The sequence below is a fragment of the Girardinichthys multiradiatus genome, chromosome 20 (assembly GCF_021462225.1).
Source record: "Girardinichthys multiradiatus isolate DD_20200921_A chromosome 20, DD_fGirMul_XY1, whole genome shotgun sequence".
Lineage (NCBI taxonomy): Eukaryota > Metazoa > Chordata > Actinopteri > Cyprinodontiformes > Goodeidae > Girardinichthys > Girardinichthys multiradiatus.
This window is the reverse complement of record NC_061812.1, coordinates 17,318,935-17,344,746: the sequence shown is the minus strand read 5'-3', so window position 1 is coordinate 17,344,746 and position 25,812 is coordinate 17,318,935. Positions and strand designations below refer to the sequence as shown.

The window sequence follows — 25,812 nt, the reverse complement described above, 5'->3', positions numbered from 1 at the left end:
ACGACTCTCTATACTGATTATTTAAAAATCCTGTCATTGGGTTCAGGAGCCAATACCTGGGATCAAATTGAGACATCTCTAACAAATACCATGTGAGTGGGAGCAAACATGCTGGTGCTGTTGCTATTATTCCTACCTCATAGAAAGACGGCATGTAGTTTGAGTCTTGACTCTGAAGGCTTTTGCCGTAAAATCAAAACAGATACTTCACTTTAGTTAGTTGTCAAATTTAACACCTGAGTTTGTACATGTATGTTTGTGTATGTGTTAACCCTATGAAGTGCTTGAAGCTTGCTCAGAGTATATCTCAATCTTGCCTGGTAACAGATAGAATAGGCTCCATTTCCCTGTTCAGTAGACAACTGTCAAGTGTTGATAATTAATCATTTGAGTTGCATTCTTCAATTGATCAAAACCCAGAAATGCTCACATTTTTGAAAGGGTGACTATTTAATAAGTGTTCAATTGTACCTCAAAGACACAGTTATATGTTGCTACACCTTATGAGCAGTCGGACCATGAGGCTGCAAATGTGTGGCTGACAAGCCGAGTTCATTACACTGGGATAAATCTGCAGATTAATTTACATATTTTGGATTAGCAGAGAAAAACTCATCTCTGCTGAGCAAATTGCACCATCATTTTTAACACATGAATGCTTATTGGGAATCTAAACCCAGGCCATAATACACATCTTCTTGCATGGCACTGAATGTAAAGTGATGACTTTTTTAGGGTCGGAATTTGAGGTATTTACGTGGCTTTATTTCATTCAACAATCTGAACATTTAAATATGGACACACATTGTAATTGATGCATTCTCTGTAAAATATGCCTCTAGTTTTGTATGTGCTGAAGAAAATATGAAGCAATCACAACGTTTTGAATAGTTCTCATCACATTCTGGGGTATTTGTTTCACTGCAATGGCATTATCATGTTGATTATGTGACAATCCTTCCATAACCTTCACATCCTATTTACCATGATTGAAAGAAACTACAGAACAGGAATGAAGCAGAAAATAAAATGACTTCAGTGAACAGTTGCTTTTATCCCCCCTGTATTTATGATGAACCCTGTAATGTTTGTTGTATTTTTGAATGGTAACAGTGTACTTAAAATGAGTTATATTTGCTAATGTTTTTTTTCTCCCTGTTTTACATGTGTGTTATCTAAATTTGTTTGATACAATAAATGTTTAAGTTGGTAATGGGCTTTGCTTCTTTCACCTTTATCCAGGAACCTCATCCTGAAGCCCTTTCTGAATGCTTGAAGGCTAAGGCTGACAACTTGACAGTCGGTATCAGCATAAAGTCAAAATGAGTTTGTCGAGATCTACTCCTCATTTCAAATGTCAAAAACAAGAGTAAGGTTAGACTTAGCTCTGCACCATTTGTCATGGGTTTAGTTGGGGTAAATTTTGATTTGACCCTAAAAATAGGCATTTTGGCTTAAATAATTCAACGTGCTCAGTTCTAAGAGCATACAACAACATACATTTTTCATGAAGAAGGTGGACTAATGCATTTTATAACACTGCAGCTCTTTAAGTTACAAAGGATTCCCCTGCAGACAAATATAGATGCTTTTTATGGAATATTAAATTTCAAAGGTCAGTTTTATCTGTAGGTAAAATAGGTCATCATATATTCATGTTGATGTGTAATTAGATCTATTCATAAGTAAGACATGATTGAATTATGTTACACAATTCACAAAAGGATGTTTAACATTTAATAATAAGATCTGTGCACAATTTACCGTTCTCTTTAAATTTGGCAGACATTGTCATTGTTTGAATTCTTAAAAGAAAACCATGAACACCAGAACATGCTTATTATAAGGGTTGAAGTGCACCACCAAACAATACATGTTTTACTGTATATCAACAGAGTTTTTAAATCAAATTACCTAAATATTGGGAAGTTTACGTTATTTTCTCAATGTCTGGTTTTGCTTGTTTTTGGAAAAATTATGAATAATAATCCTTAGTTGTGGCAAGATTAAAGCAAAGTCTATTCTTGCTCTATGGCCCCTCCTGCTGGAAGAGTAGAAAATGTAGCTGTTGTACCTCCTGTCGTCACAACTGAGTTTTACACCAACCCGATTCATGTGTGATATGCAGTGATGGGAATAACAGCGTTAAAATAAACAGTGTTACTAACCGTGTTACTATTTTCAGTAACAAGTAATCAAACAAATCAGTTTTTTCAGCATTACACCACTGTTACACATCCCAACAATTATAAGGGGCGCATTATAAACTAAAGCTATTCTTTGAAGCTCTTGTCATCTGTCATGGCTCACAGCCACAGGAGCTAAGCTTTATTTCTTTATTTCTTTGTCTCTGTAATTCCACTTTATGTAACTGGCTTGTGAAACCTTAGAAAAAGTTAAACTTAGAAAAAGTAACACAATAGTTACTTTCCCTGTTAACTAGTTACTTTTAATGACCACTTTCACCCTCTTCGCTACATTCTCACACTACTCTCTAATTCTGCATTATTTGCTGTTATTTCAGTTTTTAACTTTATGTTCTCTTCCTAGAAGCTCCACCTGGCCTGACTCTGTATCTACCTGTGACACCTTTCTGGAGAGGGGCATTGTCCAAGCTTCTGCTGGCAACAACTTAATGCTCACCTGTCTTTCAGTGTTTAACCCTTTCTCTCTCCTAGACATGGCAATTGACTGAGCTTGTATTGTGACTAACTCTATGTGCTCCTTTAGACTCTAACCTTGAAAACTGGCTCAGAGTTTATCTGTTCATTCTTTCTACGTGAAACGACTAAAGGAGCTACATCCATTAACATTTACTTTTCCTTCCCATAGAAAGTACTCCTGGATCAGTGCTTCTTTGTTCTCTTTGTGTCTCTGCTCTGTTCTCTCTAACCCCTAGTCGGTCGTGGCAGATGGCCGCTCACACTGAACCTGGTTCTGCTGGAGGTTTCTTCCTATTAAAATTGAGTTTTTCCTCTCCACTGTCGCTACATGCATTCTCAGTATGAGGGATTGCTGCAAAGTCAACGCCAGTGGCTGTCCACTGTCTCTACATGCTCATCCAGGAGGAAGCAATGCTGCAAGTCACCTACTGGATGCAATCTGCTGGGTTTCCTTAGACAGAAAAACTTTTCATCCAATTTTAATAAATAACTGAATCTGACTGCACTGTTCAATGGTTAGGATTAATAGGAATGTATGAACCTGACTTTTGTGAAGTGCCTTGAGACAACATGTGTTGTGAATTGGCGCTATATAAATAAACTGAATTGAATTTATAGTGGAGTAACTCAGTTACTATCTCAGTTACTTTTTGGGAGAAGTAACAAGTAACTATAATTACTTTTTTAAAGTAACATGCCCATGATATGTTATGTTATGTTATAGTCACATGTCTTATAGTATGAATCATCCTGCCCAGAGGAGAAGAGCAAAAGCTCTATTGAACTCCAACTGAACTCAACTGCATTTTTTTATAACAAGTTGCAAAGTTAAGCCCATAATTATGCATACCTCTATTAGATTATGGTTTAACGTTATTTTTCTGAATCAGCCAAAGTAAAGTGGTTCATTTTTGGAATGGGCCCACCAGAGCCCTGTTTTTGCAATTCTATTGCAAGCATAGAATTAGAAAGGGTGTTTAATGATTACTAAAGTACCAGATTAAGAGGAATTGCCATTCTCAGAGTAAGCTTCTTAGAATCCAGGCCACATCTGACTGTGTAACAGAGAGATAACCTCTGACAAATGTTTGCAGACTACAAGTTGAAATGCCAGGAATAAATAAACAAGTAAAACACTAGTATTTATAGATTCGTAAGTAATTTGTAAGTTTTTACTATGACTGTAAACTGTAAAATTGTACAAGTAAAATTGTTGCTCTCTGCCCCGTCCCATTAAAATCAAAAGTCACTTAAGCCAAAATGAAGTATATTTTAAAGTTTAATGCAGGTTAAATATGTTTGTGTAGTTCTACAACTACAACTGAAAAACAGCTCCTGTTGTGTTTAAATGGCAACTTAAATTAAAACCATTGACTGCCCAATGACATGACCAGCATGTCCACTTTCCATTTAAATTACTGTGGTATACTACTCTTAAAATAAGACATTAGGACATCATTGTTATTGCACATCATCTTACCTTTGGAAGATGATCTTATTTTTAAGTCTACTCATACTTTTCTCCCTGTCACACATTATAACAAACGATTTTGTGATTCTGTGATTCCCAGTTTCAGTTGATGTGTGTCGAAATCCTTGGAAACAAGCCCCTATCACAAAAAGTCCCTTCTACGGTTTTGCATTTTCGGTGGTGTCTTTCAGAGATTTTTCTGACCGTTCCTTCTGTCTGGATTCTTGTTCGTTTGTAAAACTGGAGTCAGAAAATCCTGGAGGAAATAAAAGGTTGGAAAAGGAATTGGAAAATTTTGATAATTGAAAGGAAAACAATGTATCCATATCTGTTCATCTCAACATTAGATCACTCTGAAAAGAATTTAGATTAATCAAATCGAAGGGATGGAGCCAAAATGCCTCAACCCTGCCAGAATATGAGATATTTTTACAACACAACTTTTATTATGCTTTAGAAGACGTTTTTAAATTTTTTTTATAATTTCTTATAATATGAAAGATTTCTAAACATCAGAGGAAAATTTATCTAAGTTAAAGTTACTTTAAAACCATTAAACAATAGTATCTATTTTTTCTTTATGTGAAATGTGTGCTTTTAAACAGTTGTGCCATTGCCAAACTAAATGTGCAACATACCATTCGAGCCAATCTCTTTCCATTTGAGCTTGTTGTCTTCTGTGTGTCGCGTCCACGTAGAGCGAAAACTCACCAGCTCGGCTGTGACGTGTGCAAGACTCCACTGCAGACCTCTGGAGCTCTCCTTCCAAAGATTACTGTGGGCAAATAACAATAGTCCTTTATGTTTGTATTGATTTTCATGCTGACTTTCAAATGAATCCCAAACACTTCAGTGATTCAGCATTCCTATGTAGAGCTATCAGGACAAGACCAATCATAATTCTTACGTGGTTGCTTTGTGGCTGAGTGATCAACATTTTTCCTCTGAACGCATAAAAAGGAAGATCTTTAAATAAAACCTTTGCTTTCACAAATATGTTTTCATTCAGTTCTTGAAATTTAAATATCTCAAACAATATTTAATGTTTTCTCATTACTATCTACATTTAGCATTTTAAATAAATTCAACATACATGTAATCACAGTGACATTTCTTCTTTGAAGAATTTAACAAAAGAAAAGACACCTATCTTTTTTTATTATGAACAACAATACCTTTATGTCTTCCTTGGTCTCCCAGGGATTTTGGTACATATTTTTGTAAATTTTGGGCATTATTTCTTATATAAATACACTGAAACGTTTTTCTAGCCAAGATGGGATGTTTGTGTCAATTTTCTGCCTCCATCCTGTGCACTGGTACCCTCCCTACATCAAATTCAGCAACTAAACTAAGATCAAATGTACATACTATCACACCCCATTTGTTTCACAGCATGTGAATGTAGGGTAAGATTATCTGTGGTGTCTCACTCAGTTCTGAGGTCTCTTTTTCAACAGCTGTGGTTTCAAGCTTAGTATTTTCTATATTTTGTCGACCGTGCGGACTATGCTCTTGTTAAAGAGACTACAGTGTAAATTGTTTCTGCTAAGGAAAAGACATAGAGTCTCACCTCCCTGCTTGCTGCCTGTAAGCCTGTGAGGTGATGCTCCCATTGATCAATAACTATAAAACAAGTCAATGAACATATGTCAATACAAACCTTAAAGTTTTGAAGCTTCCAAATGATGCATCTTACAGGCTTTGTTTGCCTAAAAAATTAATTAGGCTTAAGTAATATTTTGTGTCTCCCCCTGTTTGCCTTTGTTGTGACTAGGGATTAATGAGAGCCTGTTTAATCTGAATTTAAATGCAGACTTTCATAAAATGTAACAACTTTGGAAAGTCATAAATGTTTAATCCATCATTAGATCAGATTGTTACTTCATACAGAATAATGCAGTATACTGCATTCTCAGTTATATTATAGTGGTATGTAAACAAAAGTATCAGCATGATATGAGGCTCAGGAAATGGAGTTATTGACATAAATTTCACACCATATGTGGCGAACGATCCAAGTAATCCACGTGTACAAAGAAATAAAAATAAATGACTCCCTAATTTATCTTTTGTGTAATACAGTTTAATACTACAGTAAATATGTATTGAACATGAGAGAAAAAGAACTTCAAAAGTTTATAGAAAGTTGATAAAATAGCTGAAATCTATTAGCATGTAGAAAGCAATCTTGCACCTCATCAGGGTCAATTCACATTAGCTGGTTTAGTTCTTAAGAACACTTCTGGAAGTCGAAAGAGCAACATTTCACCATAAAAAAGCTGGATGAGTCAAAAGAAAAACCAGAAGTGTTGTCCAAGAGCAAATAAGCATTTGTAGTGAGCTTCATAAAGACCTGGAAGTAGCAGGTACATGTTTTTCATTAAGATTTTAAGCTACCCACTCCGTCTACAATATGGCCAATACATTCATTTTACAATACTCAACTGCTGACGAAAACAGCTCATTGAAGATTGTTTAAAATTTGCTGTAGAAGCTTTGAACAAACCAATAAAAATACTATAATTTTGTCTGGGCGGACAGGACCTAAACTTATCTTGTCATTGCAGACACCATGTTTGAAGAAGTAATTGCAAAGCACCTCATCCCAAAAACACTATAGCAACAGTGATGTCTGGAGGTGTGAACATCATGGTGTCAGGCTGTTTTTTAATGTATGGAATTGGCAGACATCCTGTTTTGACGGAAGATTAAATTGAGAAATGTGTTTAAAAATTCTTGATAAGAATCTAAATATTAAACAAAGGTGGCTTTGCCATAAAAAAAACAATGATCTCCAATACGTAGTAAAGAACTGAGGATCAGATTGCATAGAGCAGCCTTTTCTTTGAAGTCGTGGATTTCTTGGGTTGTTACCTACATCTAATGTGAATTTGAGGTCAGCTGCCCAATTTGAACTATATTTACTGAAAATAGTTGAGAACTTCAATACTTATTTCACTACATAAAGCATGTGTTTAACTATGTCTTGTTTCAGTTAGATGTAATTTAGTTATGCTGTGCATTCATCTTTAGGGTTCACAATATTTTGAATTGGGTTATTTCATTTCCATTTAAATATATTTTGTGGTTTATGTTTTACATACAAGAAGTAGGTTTAATGTTTCCTAATGTTTCCTAATATTTCCACTGCTCGCCTTTTCCTGTCTTCTCACCAAGAGGCCTGTGTTGGCCCTGTGTGACACAGTACCTGTGTCTGTTGCAGGGGTCCGGGGGACCTGGGTTCTCCTCCACCAAGGGAATAACAATTTTCTCTGCTATGTCCGTCAACAGGGAAAATGTAGGATACACAATGAAGTCAATGAAACCTGCAAGAACAAATGTTAACATGTAATGTGACTGAGGTACCTACAGTGCCTTGCATGACATTTAATATCTCTTGAACTTTTTACATTGTCACATTAAGTCCCTAAATGTCAGTATATTTTATTGGGATTATGTGTGGATAGGAAATTATTCGTGCTTTTCCACATTTTTGTAAATAAAAATTAGAAAAATTAGCATGCATTTGTATTCAGTCCACCTGAGTGAATTTGTCTCTAACCATTTTGCAGATTTAAAAACTAAAATCTTCCCCCTCCTTTGCAAATAGCTCAATCTCAGTCAGACTGGATGAAGAGTGTCTTTAACAGCCACTGATTCCTAATTGGATTTAGATTTGGCCTTTGACTGGGCTATTCTAACTCATGATATAATTATATCTCGTCGTACTCGTCGTCTTCCGCTTTATCCGGGACCGGGTCGCGGGGGCAGCAGACTCAACAGAGACGCCCAGACGTCCCTCTCCCCAGACACCTCCTCCAGCTCCTCCGGGGGGAGCCCAAGGCGTTCCCAGGCCAGCCGAGAGACATAGTCCCTCCAGCTTGTCCTGGGCCGTCCCCTGGTCCTCCTCCCGGTGGGACATGCCTGGAACACCTCCCAAGGAAGGCGTCCAGGAGGCATCCGGTATAGATGCCCGAGCCACCTCAACTGGCTCCTCTCGATGTGGAGGAGCAGCGGCTCTACTCCGAGCCCCTCCCAGATGGCCGAGCTCCTCACCCTATCTCTAAGGGAGTGCCCGGCCACCCTACGGAGGAAGCTCATTTCAGCCTCTTGTATCTGGGATCTCGTTCTTTCGGTCATGACCCAAAGTTCATGGCCATAAGTGAGGGTAGGAACGTAGACCGACCAGTAAATTGAGAGCTTTGCTTTTCGGCTCAGCTCTCTCTTCATCACAACGGACCGGCACAGCGCCCCCATTACTGTGGCAGCCGCACCGATCCGTCTTTCGATCTCCCGCTCCATTCTTCCCTCACTCGTGAACAAGACCCCGAGATACTTAAACTCCTCCACTTGAGGCAGGAACTCCCCTCCAACCTGAAGAGGACAAGCCACCCTTTTCCGGTCGAGTACCATGGCCTCGGACTTGGAGGAGCTGATCCTCATCCCAGCCGCTTCACACTCGGCTGCGAACCGCCACAGCGCATGCTGTAAGTCTTGGCTAGAGGGGGCCAGCAGGACCACATCATCCGCAAAAAGAAGAGACGAAATCCACTGGTCCCCAAACCAGACCCCCTCCGGCCCTTGGCTGCATCTAGAAATCCTGTCCATAAAAGTTATGAACAGGACCGGTGACAAATGGCAGCCCTGCCGGTCCAACATGCACCGGGAACAGGTCCGACTTAGTGCCGGCAATGCGGACCAAACTCCTGCTCCGCTCGTACAGGGACCGGATGGCCCCTAGTAAAGGGCCCCCGATTCCATACTCCTATAATTACATCTAAACTGTCACATTGTAACTCTCTGTATGTTTTGGGTGGTTGTCCTGGTCAAAAACAGACACCCTAGTGTCAGGTCCGCTGCAGACTCTACGTTTTCATCAAGGAGTTTTTCTGTCTTTAGTTCTATTCGTCTTCCCATCGGTTCTGACATGATTTACCTTGTCCTGCTAAAGAAAATGTTTTCACCACCACGTTTGCCTCATGCATGTGGTGTGCGCAAGGGTGTTGTGGACTGTCAGTTTTACGTCAAATATAGTGTTTTTAAATGCAGGCCCAAAAATTTGATTTTTCTCTCCCCAGAGTACATTTTCCCACATGTTTGTAAGCTACATGGATTTTAGCAAAATGAAAACAGGATTTCTTATGCCTTTCTTTAAACAATGAGTTTCTTCTTGCAATTCTATCATAAAAAACTGATTTGTGGAGTACACAATAATACAGTAGTTGTCCTTTCATCAGATTCTCCCGTTTGAGCTGTGGGTCTCTTCAAATCCTCCAGAGTTAACATGATCCCCTTGCATGCATCCCTGATTAAAGCTCTCCGTGCCCAGCATCTTAGTTTAGGTGGACGGCCATATCTAAGTAGGTTTCCATTTTTAGATTATGATGCTCTGTGTGATGTTCGTGCTGTTGTTTTATAACATAACCCTGCTTTAAACCTTCTCTACAAACGTATGCTTGACCTGCCTGCTCTGCCTGCTAACAAACTTCTGACCCCTACACAGAGAACAGCTGGATTTTTATTAAGATTAAATCACACATAGGTAGATTCTATTTACTATTTATGTGACTTCTGAAGGCACTTATTTGCTTTTGGTTAAAATGTGACAACATGTAAGAAGGTTCAAGAGGTGTGAATATTTTTGCAAGGCAATGAAGGAGTTAATGTGGTCATGAAGTGTCTTTTGCATCAGTAAAAAAAGCATCTCAGCATTTTAAACAAAATGGCTGGACCTCATTGATTTAGTGATGTTGCAATGCAAGAAAGTCTCATTAAGCTGCAGGTTTCTTCAACTTGGAAAAAAGAAAAGCAACATGGCTACAAAATAAGTGTGGTGGTTCTTTTACAGAACCATTGCAGATTCTGTTAAAGAGACAATTAAATAAAATGTATTTAGTATTTTGTCAGACGTACCTATCTGGGACTCAGCTACTAGGGTACTTTTTCGATCACATAGTGGAGAGAAGGGAAGGCCGAGCTCCGCCTCTCTATCGCCCTCACAAAGATAGAAACAACAAGAAAAGCTTCAATGGCATCCCACACATGAAAAAAACTTTCTATGTTTATTTTTATTCCAGCATACACCAACTGAAACTTTTAGACAGCGTCTTGAGAGCTCATGGTTTTGTGTTTTAAAAGTACAAAAGAGTCCATTCAGCGTTTCCAGGGATTGTTCTTAAAGAGTGAGAAGAACCACTCAACTTCTGTCAACAAATCCTTGTTTAAATTAAATTACATATCAGTCTCACCTCAGATTCAAAGTAGGCACAGTGCCTTTTAATCATTTCCTGTTGTGCATTTTAGATAACAGTGGCTGCAAACTGTTTGCAAAAACTTCATTTCTAGATTCTCACTGAAGACAACAAGTGTCATAAATCTAATGATGAAATGCATAAAAAAATGACTGTCAACAGTTCAGTCTTTAAACGCAAACAATGTGCAGCTTAAATGTGCAAGGTTTTCATGGTCCAACTTTACTACCAGGGATTTCAGTCTTTTTCCATTTTCTGCAATAATTTTGTCTCCAAGACGTACCAAAGGAAATTTGGTATGACTTTAAAGGCAATAAAACCATAATTTCTACAAACATTATATAGCTGAGCATTTTTGCTGAAGGTGTTTTTAGACTAAAATACTGTAAAATACAGTTTATTTCAATACAGCAAAGCTACTAACATTATGCAAATTAAATCCCAAAAGTATTATTCATACCTTTATTCAAAGCTTTAAAGATATTTAGAGGTTTTCTGTTTGAGTAAGAAAATAAATGAATACCTTAAAGTTTTTGCATTATCTTTTAAGCTCTAATGATTTTGTATTAACTGAAGTTTTTATTGGCATATCTGTATGTTTGACAAAAAAAGTAAAAATAGAAGAGATCAGTATGGGAGAAAGGACTTTCACAGCACTGTAATGACCACATGGTTTATATTTTATTTATTTATTTTATTTTATTCATATAATAACTCTCTGAGGATGGAGAGAGATGGAAATGTGACAGCGAGATAAAACATTCTAAGAAAGAAGAAAAAGATCTCGTACTCGTACTCGTACTCGTACTTGTCGTCTTCCGCTTCATCCTGGAACCGGGTCGCAGGGGCAGCAGACTCAGTAGAGATGCCCAGACTTCCATCTCCACAGACACCTCATCCATCTCCTCCAGGGGGAGCCCAAGGCGCTCCCAAGTCAGCCGAGAGACATAGTCTTTCCAGTGTCTCCTGGGCCGTTCCCTGGGCCTCCTTCCGGTGGTATATGCCTGGAACACCTCCCGAGGGAGGCGTCCAGGAGGCATCCGATACATATGCCTGAACCACCTCAACTGACTCCTCTCTATGTTGAGGACCAGCGGCTCTACTCCGAGCTCCTCCCAAATGGCCGAGCTCCTCACCCTATCTCTAAGGGAGTGCCCGGAAACCCTACGGTTTTTTAGCCGGTTGTTTCGGTCATGACCCAAAGTTCATGCCCATAGGTGAGGGTAGGAACGTAGACCGACCGGTAAATTGAGAGCTTTGCGTCTTGGCTCAACTCTCTCTTCACCACAAAGGACCGGCGCAGGGTCCTCATTACTGCGGCAGCCACACCAATCTGCTCCATTCTCCCCTCTCTCGTGAACAAGGCCCAGAGATACTCGAACTCCTCCACTTGAGGCAGGAACTCCCCTCCAACATGAAGAGGGCAAGCCACCCTTTTCCGGTCAAAAACCATGGCCTTGAGGAGCTGATCCTCATCCCAGCTGCTTCACACTCAGCTGGGAACCACTCTCTGCACATGCTGTTGGTCTTGGCTAGAGGGGGCAAGCAGGACCACATCATCTTCAAAAAGAAGAGATGAAATCCACTGGTCCCCAAACCATAGCATTTCCAGCCCTTGGTTGCGCTTAGAAATCCTGTCCATGAAAGTTATGAACATGAATCCTCTAGGACCCTGTAGAGAGTGTACAGGGGTTGGACAATGAAACTGAAACACCTGGTTTTAGACCACAATAATTTATTAGTATGGTGTAGGGCCTCCTTTGCGGCCAATACAGCGTCAATTCACCTTGGGAATGACATATACAAGTCCTGCACAGTGGTCAGAGGGATTTTAAGCCATTCTTCTTGCAGGATAGTGGCCAGGTCACTACGTGATACTGGTGGAGGAAAACGTTTCCTGACTCGCTCCTCTAAAACACCCCAAAGTGGCTCAATAATATTTAGATCTGGTGACTATGCAGGCCATGGGAGATGTTCAACTTCACTTTCATGTTCATCAAACCAATCTTTCACCAGTCTTGCTGTGTGTATTGGTGCATTGTCATCCTGATACACGGCACCGCCTTCAGGATACACAGTTTGAACCATTGGATGCATATGGTGCTCAAGAATGGTTTGGTAGTCCTTGGCAGTGACGCGCCCATCTAGCACAAGTATTGGGCCAAGGGAATGCCATGATATGGCAGCCAAAACCATCACTGATCCACCCCCATGCTTCACTCTGGGCATGCAACACTCTGGGTGGTACGCTTCTTTGTGGCTTCTCCACACCGTAACTCTCCCGGATGTGGGGAAAACAGTAAAGGTGGACTCATCAGAGAACAATACATGTTTCATATTGTCCACAACCCAAGATTTGCGCTCCTTGCACCATTGAAACCGACGTTTGGCATTGGCATGAGTGACCAAAGCAGCCCGGCCGTGCATATTGACCCTGTGGAGCTCCCGACGGACAGTTGTGGTGGAAACAGGAGAGTTGAGGTGCACATTTAATTCTGCCGTGATTTGGGCAGCCGTGGTTTTATGTTTTTTGAATACAATCCGGGTTAGCACCCGAACATCCTTTTCAGACAGCTTCCTCTTGCGTCCACAGTTAATCCTGTTGGATGTGGTTCGTCCTTCTTGGTGGTATGCTGACATTACCCTGGATACCGTGGTTCTTGATACATCACAAAGACTTGCTGTCTTGGTCACAGATGCGCCAGCAAGACGTGCACCAACAATTTGTCCTCTTTTGAACTCTGGTATGTCACCCATAATGTTGTGTGCATTTCAATATTTTGAGCAAAACTGTGCTCTTACCCTGCTAATTGAACCTTCACACTCTGCTCTTACTGGTGCAATGTGCAATCAATGAAGACTGGTTTCAGTTTCATTGTCCAACCCCTGTAGAGCTGGTCCAGTGACCCATGGCCGGGATGAAAATCCCAGCCGTGGGTCACGGCCTCCCGCCCAAGATCTTCAAAGTTCTCCTAATAAAAATATGTCAAAGGTGTAATTCAGAGAACTAGTTGTTTTTTTATTGTAAATTAGAGAAAAAGAGAAGTCTTTTATCACAGTTTTGCTTGTTTAGTAGCATGGCCTGGATTTCAGACACAACAGGAAGCAATTTGAGAGATAATGGAAGATTCTTTGAAATCCTTGAAAATGTTTGTACATTTGTAGCAACCAGATAAAGTTTTTTAAATGTCAGAGGGCAGATATTGGTTTTAGCAAAATTCCCTCCTGTTTTCAATTGCAGATATAGATTTAGTTCTTAAATATCTCTTCATGAAAACATGTGAGCATTGATGCTTGGTCATATAAGCTAGTGAAAAATAGATCTAGTGATATTTTCCCAACGTTTAACTATTACTTTTTCCAAGATGAACATGACAGCTTTCTAGGAATCCCTCCGAAGTTGATGATTGAATCAAATTACTGAGCACAAATTTCATTGTAAGAATTTAAACTAGAGAAAAGGAGAAAAGGCAAGTGACAGGTTAAGTCTACTCAGATGCCTACCTGCCTGAAAAACTCCTCCATTAAAGCTTTGGTCCAGCGAGAGTGCAGTGCCCAGGGCTTGGATGGATGACTGATGTCAGCCGTGTGCAGTAAGAGAGACAACGCCTTGGGCTTATCAATCCTGATGGAGAAAGCATAATGCTTTGCTGTTTGTGTTGCCAGTAGACAAAGCTGAAAAGCAGTCCCGAGGCAGTCCAGAAGCAATTCTAAGACACTCATTTTCCTCATCTGGAGTTTGTATTAAAACATTTCAATAGTCTCTAATGATCCCATAAATAAAGTCCTGGTTTTGCACATACCTCTCCTGTTGTTGTAGAGAGGATTTCATGGCTTTGACTTGAATTAGGTGGGAGGACATGTCAGTGGCCAAAACCATCTCTATAACAAGTGATCGCATCTCCCTGTAAACACACGCAGACACACATGGACTCACAGTTTACTAGCTGACCTCGAATGACGTGATGGAACCATATAAAGTAAAAGTGGCAGGCAGGAGGACTCTGTGAGGTTGTAACCTTTTTAGCTTTACTGATGGATTTTCTTGTTCTCATGGTAACACTGACTGCTAAAGGAGCATGTTGCAGTACACTGCTGTGTTATCTCTGCATAGCTCAGTGAATATTACAGCCACACTGGATCTGGGATGTATAAGCAAATGGCTCCATTAATGCAGACAGTGTAAATATTGCTAATAATTACCAAACACAAACTCCACTGATGATGTTTACACTGGCAAGGAGGCATCTGTTTTACCCTGAGGCCAACACCCATAAATCTTTACTAAGTTATGTAAACTTTGCACTGTAATATCATAATGTCTGATATATATATATAGTTGCAGTAGCTATTTGAGACGTATCTACTAGTTAATGGCTCATTATTATAAGATCTTTTACAGAGTCTTACAGGGGTTAAGGTGAATGTAAAGCAATCGTTTGAGTTTTGGTCCATTCCTTCTGACAGAGGAGGTGTAACGAGTGAGGCCACCTTTTCTACGCATACCTTTTTAGCTTTGCCTACACATTTTCTCTGTACAATCTGTACATAATTTGTCAGTTAATTTGAAAATATCTTTATGCATTTGAAAGACTCAATGGTGCTCAAGCTTTCTCTTATGATCTCATTCATTTTGTGAAGTACACTGTTTTGTCCTACAATAAAACACAACCACAACAGGAGGCCTCTGGTATTCTCAGGCTTACAAGCTTCCCCTTTTCCCTCCAAATTGACCAATAGTCATTAAGGTTAAACACTTTTATTTATTTATTTAGACCACAGGACATGTTCCTGTGTGCATTCGCCTTTTCTTGTTGCCTTTGGAGCAATGGCTTCTTCCTCTCTGAGTGGCTTCTTAGCTCATGTTGGTACAGGAATTGTTTCACTGTGGATAATGACACTCTCTAACCGGCTTAAGCCAATATCTTCTGCTATTGTTTGGAGGTTGATACACACATTTCTCACCAAAACACATTAGTCTCCCAGATACAAAACCCCACCTCCTCCTGTTTATGTTTGAATGTAAATGTTTTATCAGGTGAACAGGGTACCTTCAGGCATCTTAGAACTGTGAAACAGATTTGGGAAGGTCCAAAATTCTGGTCCTGATATCTGGTCTGATTTATTTAGATTTTTCTATGATGTCACACAAGGAAGCAATGTGACTAAAATGTTGCATTACAATACATCCTAATCTGAATCTTGATCCAATTAACTGAATCCATAATAATATGGTTATGATAAAGAGATGCTATTTATTTTAATTTTTTAATAGCGGGCTGCACGGTGGCGCAGTTGGTAGCACTGTTGCCTTGCAACAAGAAGGTCCTGGGTCCGATTCCCGGCCTGGGGTCTTTCTGCATGGAGTTTGCGTGTTCTCCCCGTGTATGTGTGGGTTCTCACCGGGTACTCCAGCTTCCTCCCACAGTCCAAAGACATGCCTGTTAGGTTAATTGATAACTCTAAATTGCCCATAGGTGTATGGGCAATTTACACCTATGCATGGTTGTTTGTGTGTTGCCCTGCAATGGACTGGCGACCTGTCCACGGTGTACCTCTCGCCCATAGACTGCTGGAAATAGGCACCAGCTCCCCCATGACCCACTATGGAATAAGTGGTAGAGACTGACTGACTGATTTGTTTAATATTTAATTTATTAAAGTAGTCTCCACTAACTAACATGAATCATGAAGTCAGTTGAGATTTGTGCTTGTATGTCAGGATCCTTTGCTCTTTATAGTTGAACATCAACTGAGGATAATCTCTACACCCTCTCATTTGATAACCACAATAACAAACATACATCCAGCTTGTTTAAATGTCTAGAAAAGTATAATATATAAGAATATATAAGTATCTTACATCCACTCCTCTCGTGTCAAATTAATGAAAATGTTCAGCCGGTCGTCCTGCAGCAGGCGAAATGCTGCACTTAAGTGATGACTTTCCTGCACAGATCTGTCATTATAAATCAGAGCAAACTCTGACCTGGAACACAGACAGAAAGATAAGGACGAATTAGAAATAAACAGCCTTGTAATAAACAAAATCTTGTGACATCAAGGCTCTAAAACATATAAATGAATAAAGATACAGTCAAACAGTAAAGTGACTGTTTGTGATGGAGAGGTTGAAAAAATGTGGTAAAAGAAGTATCCCTAGGGAGCAATTTAATAACTTGCTGCATAACTGTGATAATGACTTTCACACTGCAGATGGACCGAAATAAAAAAAGGTCTGCCATCTGCATGAAAGACTCACTATTAGCAAGATAATTAACTAATCTCTTGATTTTAAAATTAGTACAAAAACAGATTGTGTAAAACTTTCCAGCAAGGTTATTTTAAATCTCTCTTTTGTAGATTTTTTTTTCTCTTACCAGTTTGTTGTGTACCTTGGTCTTTATGATGATGTTTGTTCACTAATGTTCTTTAACAAACTCTCTGAAGCATTAACAAAAATAGCTGCTTTTATGCTGAAATTAAATTAGACCTGAGTGGACTCCATTGAGTAATTAGGTGACCCCTGAAAGCTTGTGGTTGCACTGGATCTTTCTAAGTGGCATCAGAGTAAAAGGGGCTGAATAAAAATGCATGCCACATTTATCTTAAACAAATGTTAAAGCATGGCCTCATGTTCCTTCCTTTTCACAATTATGTTTGTGTTGGCCTATCAGTCCTAATAAAATACACTGATGTACTGATTTTATGCCAAGGAAGCATGATGGATGTGGGTGTAGGCATACAAAAAGTAAAGCAATACAGCATAAATAAAAAAACTTTTAAATTCTTTTTGGATTTTGGCACTGGTATGACTGAAACTGTTTCTGTTTAGGTATAATTTTATCCTTGCTATGCTGAATCTAAGACATGTTGTTTTATTGTGGACAAACATCTTTGTATTTTATTCCCAAAATAAGAATAAAACGCTTATAATTGGTGCCAGGAGACTGTGTTGGAAAAATCTAAAAATAATGTTTTTCCTTCCATAAAGCCATGTTTGCTTTAGAGAGCTCTCGTCCCATTCCCAAAATTGCTGAAAAGGTTTACAAAGAAAATCTGTTTTCTTACTATTTCTAAATCTCCTTCTATCTCTAGCTCTGTTTTACAATTTCAGAACAGGATGTGACATTTATACAGCAGAAACGTTGTACACATTACACAAGCTTTATAAAAGATGCAGCAAAAAACAAAGCTAACCTTGTGTGGATGTGAAAGTTGTTTGTGGTTCCTGTGTGTTCGAAGTCATGAATGGCTGCAGCAAACAGAGAAGCCATCACCTCAAGCTCTGTCAGCCAGTGCTTGATTAATAAAAATAACACAATTAATGGATGCAGATGGAGCAGAAGTGCATATACTCCAAAAATATTTTAGTTCTGAACACCAGTAAATCACTAGAAGCTTTACAAGCTTTTATATAAAATGTTTTTAAATTTGAGGGTTTAATTCTCTTTAAGCTAATTAACACTGACACAGAAATCATTGATCAATCACTGAATCAGTCTGACACTCAAAGGATAGGTTGTTCACACATAAAAGATAACTCAGGGAAAATCAACGTTATATTTTCTTTTTTTTTCATAGATAGCCAGATAGATAGATAGATAGATAGATAGATAGATAACTTGACTCCAGATTTAAAAAAAAAATAAAAAATTTGAATTTATATTGCAAAGATTACAACTTAAAGGACATTGCACCATAAATTAATGTCAGAAGACCTACAAATCCAACAAAGCAGATGAGTAATTTTACAACACTGGAGCCACAAACTATAAAACAAAAATGCTATTACTATATATGTCCGATGATATAGCAAGACTGTCAGTTGTTTTAAAGACATGACAGATTATTTCTTTTTACAAAAAAAAACTTCTCTAACAGGAATGTGTCAAATGTATGTATTGCTTCCTATTGGCAGAACAGAAAAAGGATGGGGTGCTGCTTCATTTTTTCTTTTCATTTCTCTTTACTTATTTACTTTGTGAAAACTTAACAATTGTTCAAAGCACCTTTAGCCTCAATATTGAAAAAGAATCTTGGCTTCAAGGGAAGGAACAACCGAAGGGAGAGGGATGAGAAGCAAACACAGTTCATGCCATGGCAACGTCAGACAGCTCTGGTAGAGTCAGCACCCAAGGACAATCACTGATCCTATGTCCACCTGAATGCTGCCAGAATGTTAGATTTTTTAAGTACAACTTTTGACACTATTGTGGCAAATTCTGGGCCCAGTGAGCCTGCTGAGTGCTCGCTATGAAACCTCTGGGTAGTATGTCAGGTCCTTACGCCACTGCTCTCAGATCTTTTTTCCACTTTGCTGAATAAATCTGCACATAAATCTTCCCTTTACGAACATGAATTTAAACTGGAGGTTACACCATTGGTACTTTCTTCTTGGGAGGCCATTTGTGTAATACATGGATCATGCCAAAGTTCTGGCATCACCACTCATTGGCAACTTGCTTTTTTTTTTCTTTTTTTTACATAATTTTATGGAAACATATAGAAATTCAAACACAATTTAAGAGGGGAAGCTGTTTATAAGAAGCTGTTTATAAATAATTAAGTGGGAATAATACATAGCACTACTGTAATTCAACAGGGAAGAAGTAAAGTGTTTTCTTTTGATCTTAAAATAAATAATAAAACATAGTTATGTGAATTCCAGAAGTTATCTGCAAAAAACATATCCCTGAAAAAAGTGGACAGTGAGTGTACTGCACCACGAGGCCGGAGCGCAGCAGCAGGCAGTGCAGGGTCTGGGTCACATCAGCCGCATGAACAAGGTTGTGATAGGGATTGTTGTATTTGCAGTATCCTCTTTCCAGGGCAGACAAGAATTCAGTCAGGCACGAGATACGAATCTAGAGGAAGCATTACATAATTAATTCAAATCTGTGCCCAAATTAAATGCAGAAAACAACTTGAATTAGGTAACAATGTTAAATACCACACATGATTTAAATATGAACATTTTCAAATACTATGAAAGGGAAACAATCTTCATGTCTGATCATTTTCTACAAATTACACTCAGTTTGAATAGTTAATGAAGATATATGTCACTGACACTGAGGGGTGTTTAGTCTAAACACATACTTTCATGGTAAAAATATATTTGATGAATGTCAGCTTGATACAGCATTAATTAAACTTTAAAGACCTTAAAGCGGCTGTTGAGGTCATATCTTGTGATCAGTTCAAAGAACAGAGTTTGTAGTGCGTGATCAGAGCTGCCGGAGTTTAGAGCGAAAACATCAAAGCTCCAACGGTCCACATCCTTAAGAGAAAGAAAGAAAAGCAATAGCGCCACTGGGGCATACCTGCACTGATCCTTTTTCTAAAAAATGTGCCATTTATCTGACAAACATGTTGCACAGTGTGAGATTTCAGATTAGTGCAGACTTACCCTTAGGCAGTTTATGACTGCTGCAGGTTGGTCTGGCATGGTCGCTGTGTAGGCCCTCTTAAACATCCTGGAATCATGCAGTGTTTATGTTGAGTTCAGTGTAAGTTCAGATGTTGACAGTGTGTAGCAAACTGGACTCAGGAGGTGTTTAAACTAATCCTTTAAAGCCCCTGCCATCAGTGTAAGAATGTTTAAAAAAATCGAAGTCTAATGTTTGTTTCACAGTTATCATCTGTAGTTGTAAAATTAACTTAATGACCTTTAGTTTTAGAATACTGTGTGGGAAATCAGTAATTCACAGGCTTATCTTAACAACTGTTGTCTCATTTAAAATGATCACATAAAGAATACAGCCAGGCAGTGCTATTGCTTTCTCTGCAGGAAAGGTTGTGCTTACACTAAAACAACCTCCTACACCTTTGAATTGATTAGAAAGATCTAAAAGGAACGTTTGAGCCGTTATACCTCTCCACAAATATTCCAGCCTGCACTGCATGCACAATGCTGCGAAACTTAGGCTTCTCATCTGAGCGTCTCAAAGGCCGTCGAATCCTTTGGGTGAAGGTGGACGCCAGCCAGTCAGTGACCTCTGATGGCACCCCGTCTGACTGCAGCTGTTGAAGATCGTCCTCTGACTCCAGACACTGTCTAAGATCAGACATTGATTGTTTGAATGGAAGATGTAAGGTCTTTAAAAATAAAGGAATAATCTGTGCTTTTTGGACTTCTACCTAAAAATAATGGTCAATATATTAAATAGGTAAAACCCTGGATCATTATGGAAGCTATGCACTTTGTTTGGATTTCATTAAGTTAGTCAGGTGACAGGGGAAGGATAAGACTCAGAGTTTCCAAGACTGGCAGCAAGGGTCCCGCGGTCCCTACCTGCTCCTTCGAGCATGCAGTCACTGTTTTATTGATGACAGTAAACCTTTCCTGTCACCTCCACCAACTGTCAGCTATCAGTCCTCATCATCCCCAGGTGATGCATTATGCCTCTCTCCAACTAAAGCATAGTTTTACTGTCTGTCTAAAGTTCTCTTGAGTGTTCAAATCATCCACTCTAACTAGGAAGGTGCACAAGTCAATAAAACCGAGTATTGCTCAAGCTCTCCTTATCTTGACATAACATTTTCTCATAAGGCAGTCATCATTGCACTTCACAACTGGAAACAAACGGTCACTAGTTTGCAAACAGTATAATACAATAATTCATGGTAGCATGGTAGCACAGTTGGTAGCACTGTTGCCCTGCAGCAGGAAGGTCCTGGGTTCGACTCCTAGCCGGGGGTCTTTCTGCATGGAGTTTGCATGTTCTCCCTGTGCATGCATGGGTTCTCTCTGGGTACTCTGGCTTTCTCCCACAGTCCAAAGACATGCCTGTTAGGTTAATTGGTCTCTCTAAATTGCCCTTAGGCGTGTGAATGAATGTGTGCTTGGTTGTTTGTGTGTTGCCCTGCGATGTACTGGCAACCTGTCCAGGGTGTACCCTGCCTCCCGCCCATAGACGGCTGGAGATAGGCACCAGCTTCCCTGTGACCCACTATGGAAGCAGTGGTATAGAGGCTGACTTTATTGATGACTCACAATGGTGAAATTGTCCTCTGCACTTAAGGAAGCAGTGGGCTGCCATTGTACAGCGCCCAAGGAGCATTGAGGGGCTAAGGGTCCTCAGGGACCCAGAGTGGCTGGCTGTGGGATTCAAACCAGGGCATTTGTGGCCTCTCCAGGACACAAATCCCCTCCTCTCTAACCACTAGGCACATGTACTTCACATGTATTTACTATTCCCACTTAGATCATCTGTTTTTAAGATGTTTAAAGGTTAAACTGTACATTGCTTCTTGTTTAGAGAATGTTATTGCTATGCTGTTGTAGGGACAGAAGTTGGGTTCCTAGTACTGGCTAAGCAGAGAAAAACAGAGTGTTTCATCCTTATTATTCTGATATCAGGTACACTCCAAAGGTTATTGTGGGCCTCCTGCTTTTAATTTTCACCAAAGATGCCTTTTTATGACAGAGTTTTCAGTTCTGTCTTTATTCAGAAATAGACTCTACAACTTCTAAATGCAAAAGCAATGCAAGCTTTGTAAAGCCAAAGCTACAGCCAGATAATATAAGTACTGCTTGGAACATCGCATCAAAACCTTCACATTTCAAAGGTAAAATGAGCAAACATTTTTATATCCTATTTCTACCAATACAGTTACAATTAGTGCATATTGGCAGCTTCTTTGAATTTCTATTTATTCTTATTGTTTTACCTCGTTCCATCGAGGTAAACTGCCTCTAGTAACGATGCCGTGAAGTCCAAATTTTTTCTGATATCTTCAAAATCGACTTCTTTCTCTTCAATCTGCTTCAGCATACTTCTCAGCCTAACAACAGAAAGCACAATCAAGTTATAGGGAATTCACATTCAGTTAAATAAAATGGTAAATTGACCAACTAAATGTACCGGCACTCACAACAATTAAGATAAAGGGCAGCAGTCAGAGGTAATAAAAATCTGGTAAAGAACTCAGTTTTGCTCCTTGTTTGCTGCCCTGTAAAGCACTTTGAGCTGCCTTTGCGTGACACAGTGCTCTATAAATACTTAAACTCCTTAAAGATATTCAATAAACTAACTAAAGTTTTATAAACTGGCAGCTTGTTTTCATTGTTATGAGTGGGTTAAAAGTGCACAAAAATCTCAAATGCAGAAATGAATCATTGGGAAATTACAAAAACTACCTAGAGACAGCCACGGTGAAAGGGCACCATCAGAGCCAAATCTTTCATGAGAGGGAAAATGTTCCCATGTTTGGGGTATTGTGTAACCCAGATCAAGTCAGAATATACTGAACAATGAAAAAAAACATTCTTGTATTTTGAGTACCTCTGAGACCTTGTTGCTCATTCTTGGTTTTGAAATTTTTTAATCATGTTATGAGTGAGAACTGAAGGAAACATATACTTCCCCATGGGTCACCATCATTTTAACCACCTCCTGCTTACCCTTAATCTCAAAGATGAATCCAGTTGAGATGTGATAAAAAAAACCTTGTCTCAGTTTGTAAAATCAGTTTGAAAACAAGGTTACTTTGATGTCATAACATGTATCTCCCATTAATCATTTTTCTAAAACAGTCTCATTAAATACCCTTATGGTGTTCAAACTGGACTGGGCCTAAACTGGGGAACCAGCTCCTGCAGATGAGATGCGCACAGCTTTTTCAAGTTTTTATCACACTGGTAGGGGCTTTCAAAAGCTGTGGAGTCATAAAAATAGCATGCCTCTAAATGCCACGGCTCACTTTAAGCAATCTATCGTGATAAGGCAGTATTTTGTTTTGACTGTCTGGTGATGGAGAACCTCAGAGCAGATCAAATTTAAGAATTTGCATATTCTAGCCTTTGTTAATTGTTAAAAAATGAATAAAATCCTAGTATTGTACATATTCAGCAAGGCTTTGAGCTGTGACCCCTAGCTATAGTACATCAGTGTATAACCAAACCAAACACCACATGACCCACCACCTCTGCAGCAGCTTTCACTCCCACAGCAAAAGCATGGGCAGGACAAGTGTTTACATCTGCAGCCAGAGTGACAAGAAAAACTTTTCTAAGAAATCCACTTACACCTAAAACAATCAGCAAGCTTCCTATACCTCTTAAGGTGTAGGAATATGGGTCTTTGTTCTTACGTGACAGGCCTAATATCTACTGAAACCATCTGCACCAGATTGTATTGTTTGAGTCACAAGTTTCCATTTCTGCAAAACAAGAAACCAGCACCTGGAGAAAAACATAACTTGTAGGAAAGAACATTGGCTGAATCTCTAATTCAGGGATCTGGCATTTTCTGTCTAATAGCTTATGCAGACATGGAGTTATATTGAAGCATAATATAATATGTATGAATCATAACCCTACGTCTTACCTAGAAATAGGAATTTGGAGCTTTTTCTTTCGGATTCGCACCAGTTCAGCCATTCCACACTCAAGCTGTGCTCTAATCGACCCCAGAGTTCAATAAAAAAATAAATAAATCAAGATGATAAAAAGGAAAGTTGTTCCAGAGGAGTGGTGAACTGAAAAGTTCTGCAAACCACCAACGCAAACTTTATGTGTCTTGAAACTGCTTCAGCAGCTCTTCCACCCACTTCTGGGGGGACCTACTCCACTTCTCTCTGATTGGTTAGTCAGGCCCAAACTGTGTCAGTGTTAGTGTGCTTGTGTGTGTAAAGAAGAGAGGGGGAGAGAGAGAGGGATAGAAAAAGACGCTTTTTTTTTCTTCGGTGACTTGAGTGTTTGTGTATCTGTGTACACCCGTTGTATGAAGTGTGAAAGAGTTGACCTCACTTGCTGATGAAGTGTTGACTGCAAGGCTTTCAAGCCGTGGGTGTTAGGGGGAGTGGGGTGTGTGTGTGTGTGTGTGTGTGTGTGTAATAAAATCCCAATGGAGAATTTTCCACCGCAGCTTTGAATCAGGGAACTGCACAGGGAGGCTTTCCCCAACATCCACCAGAGGCACCAAAACACTTAAACAAATATTGCCCAGGAAAAAAAAAATATGCAAGAACTATTTAGTTTAACTGAAAATGATAAAATGATAAATGCCTTGCAAAGTATCACAGCTCCTTGAACATTTCAACATTTTGACATCCTACAATCACCTTTTATTTGTAATTTTGTGTGACAAATGAACACATAGTTGTCCATATTTGTGAAATGGAAGGAAAATATCACATAGTTTTCCGAATTTTGATAAATAATAATCTGAAACATGTGGAGTGTATGTGTACGCTAATCATCCTGTAACTAAAGTATTTTATGTTTATGTCTTCAAAAAAATCTTGCCAAAAAATCTCCACTGGATTGAGGGCTTGACTTTGACTAGGCCATTCTGACACATGCATATGCTTTGATCTTAACTTCTTCATTGTATCTCTTGCTGTATATGTAGGGTTGCCCTGCTGGAAGGTGAACCTCTGCCCCAGTTTTAAGTCTTTTACAGTGTCTAGCTGGTTTTCTTTCAAGATTGCCTGTCCATTGGCCCAACAGCTCTGACAAGCTTTGTTGTTCCTGCTGAAAGAATGAATGACAAGAGCAAGTCTTTTTCACCACATAAAGAGTTATGACTATAAGCCAAAACCTTTAATAATACTACAAATTAGGTGACTTCTGAATGTAAATCGATGCAATGGATTGTATTTAGAACTGTCAGATTAAAATGGTCTTACCTATAAAAAATAACAACAAAAATAAACAAATAAAAACCATGTATCATTTACCTTCCAGTTCAAGGTCATGCTACTTTAGGTCTACTACATAAAATGACAATAAAATATTCTGGAGTTTGTAGTTGTGACAAAGAGTGGAAAGGTTGAAGGAAAATGATTTATTTTGCAGGGCACTGTAAAATAAAAAAATACAGTTTGTTGGGCAATCGTCTCTTTTGTCAGGTAAACAAATTGTTATTACCCCTCCCAGCATGTATTGCAGCTCTGATGTCACCGTCAGAGGTGATAAATAGCTAGCTCAAGCTAATGCTAGTTGCAATTTCAGTGTGGACCACCACAGCACTGACCGAAGACCTGCTTGTAGCGCTGCTACCCAGGTGAAGTTAAAACCCCTCTGAGGTTTTTTTCCAAGGAGATTAATCTTCCACCTTGTTTTTTTTTATTCGACTACCAATGGTTCATCATATTTTTCCCCGTTTTCAGACGAAGGAGGAGAAGCTGACTGTTTAGAGCGGCTTGCGGACATGCAAACGCTTACAACGCCATACTTTCGCCTACTCGCCTTCAACCCCCACAGATTTCCACTGATGTGGACAATAAAACTAAAACAAATTTTTTTTTGTTGATACTTTTCTAGTATGGGCAGGGTAAAGAGTAGGAAATTAGGGTGATCTAGGATGACCACAGTTAATCCAAAGTGTTAACTTGTACGTGCCTGCAATGTTTATTCAAGTGTTTCTGCTTAACTGTGACAAATGCTGTTTTAATATTATTGAACTGTGAAGCG

The 25,812-nt window shown here is 39.2% G+C and overlaps 2 protein-coding genes across 2 annotated transcripts in view; one reads left to right on the top strand and one right to left on the bottom strand.

The window, feature by feature from the left end:
• Nucleotides 1-2,567, top strand: part of LOC124857284 (protein phosphatase 1 regulatory subunit 1A-like) — a 47,299-nt gene extending 44,732 nt beyond the window's left edge. The window contains exon 8 of the mRNA XM_047348490.1: nt 1,243-2,567. The gene's annotated coding sequence lies outside the window, so the exon portion shown is untranslated. The remainder of the gene's footprint in view (nt 1-1,242) is intronic.
• A 1,357-nt stretch (nt 2,568-3,924) lies between these two features.
• Nucleotides 3,925-23,885, bottom strand: LOC124856222 (calcium/calmodulin-dependent 3',5'-cyclic nucleotide phosphodiesterase 1B-like). Its single transcript, XM_047346500.1, has 14 exons — nt 23,723-23,885; nt 22,065-22,178; nt 20,266-20,448; nt 19,801-19,867; nt 19,555-19,671; nt 19,115-19,255; nt 17,589-17,689; nt 16,252-16,377; nt 14,192-14,293; nt 13,893-14,013; nt 10,051-10,132; nt 7,346-7,463; nt 4,773-4,909; nt 3,925-4,390 (listed from the first exon to the last, which is right to left on the bottom strand). The coding sequence occupies exons 1-14, from the start codon at nt 23,773-23,775 to the stop codon at nt 4,293-4,295; spliced, it is 1,560 nt and encodes a 519-aa protein (XP_047202456.1). The 5' UTR covers nt 23,776-23,885; the 3' UTR covers nt 3,925-4,292.
• Nucleotides 23,886-25,812: the final 1,927 nt, after the last annotated feature.

Excerpts from the sequence above, each read along its gene's own strand:
- LOC124856222 (XM_047346500.1), bottom strand. The coding sequence starts at position 23,775 with ATGGCTGAACTGGTGCGAATCCGAAAGAAAAAGCTCCAAATTCCTATT. Across the intron at positions 19,672-19,800 it reads CAGTCATAAACTGCCTAAGG|GATGTGGACCGTTGGAGCTT; the intron begins GTAAGTCTGCAC and ends CTTTCTCTTAAG. Across the intron at positions 10,133-13,892 it reads TGGAGGAGTTTTTCAGGCAG|GGCGATAGAGAGGCGGAGCT; the intron begins GTAGGCATCTGA and ends TATCTTTGTGAG.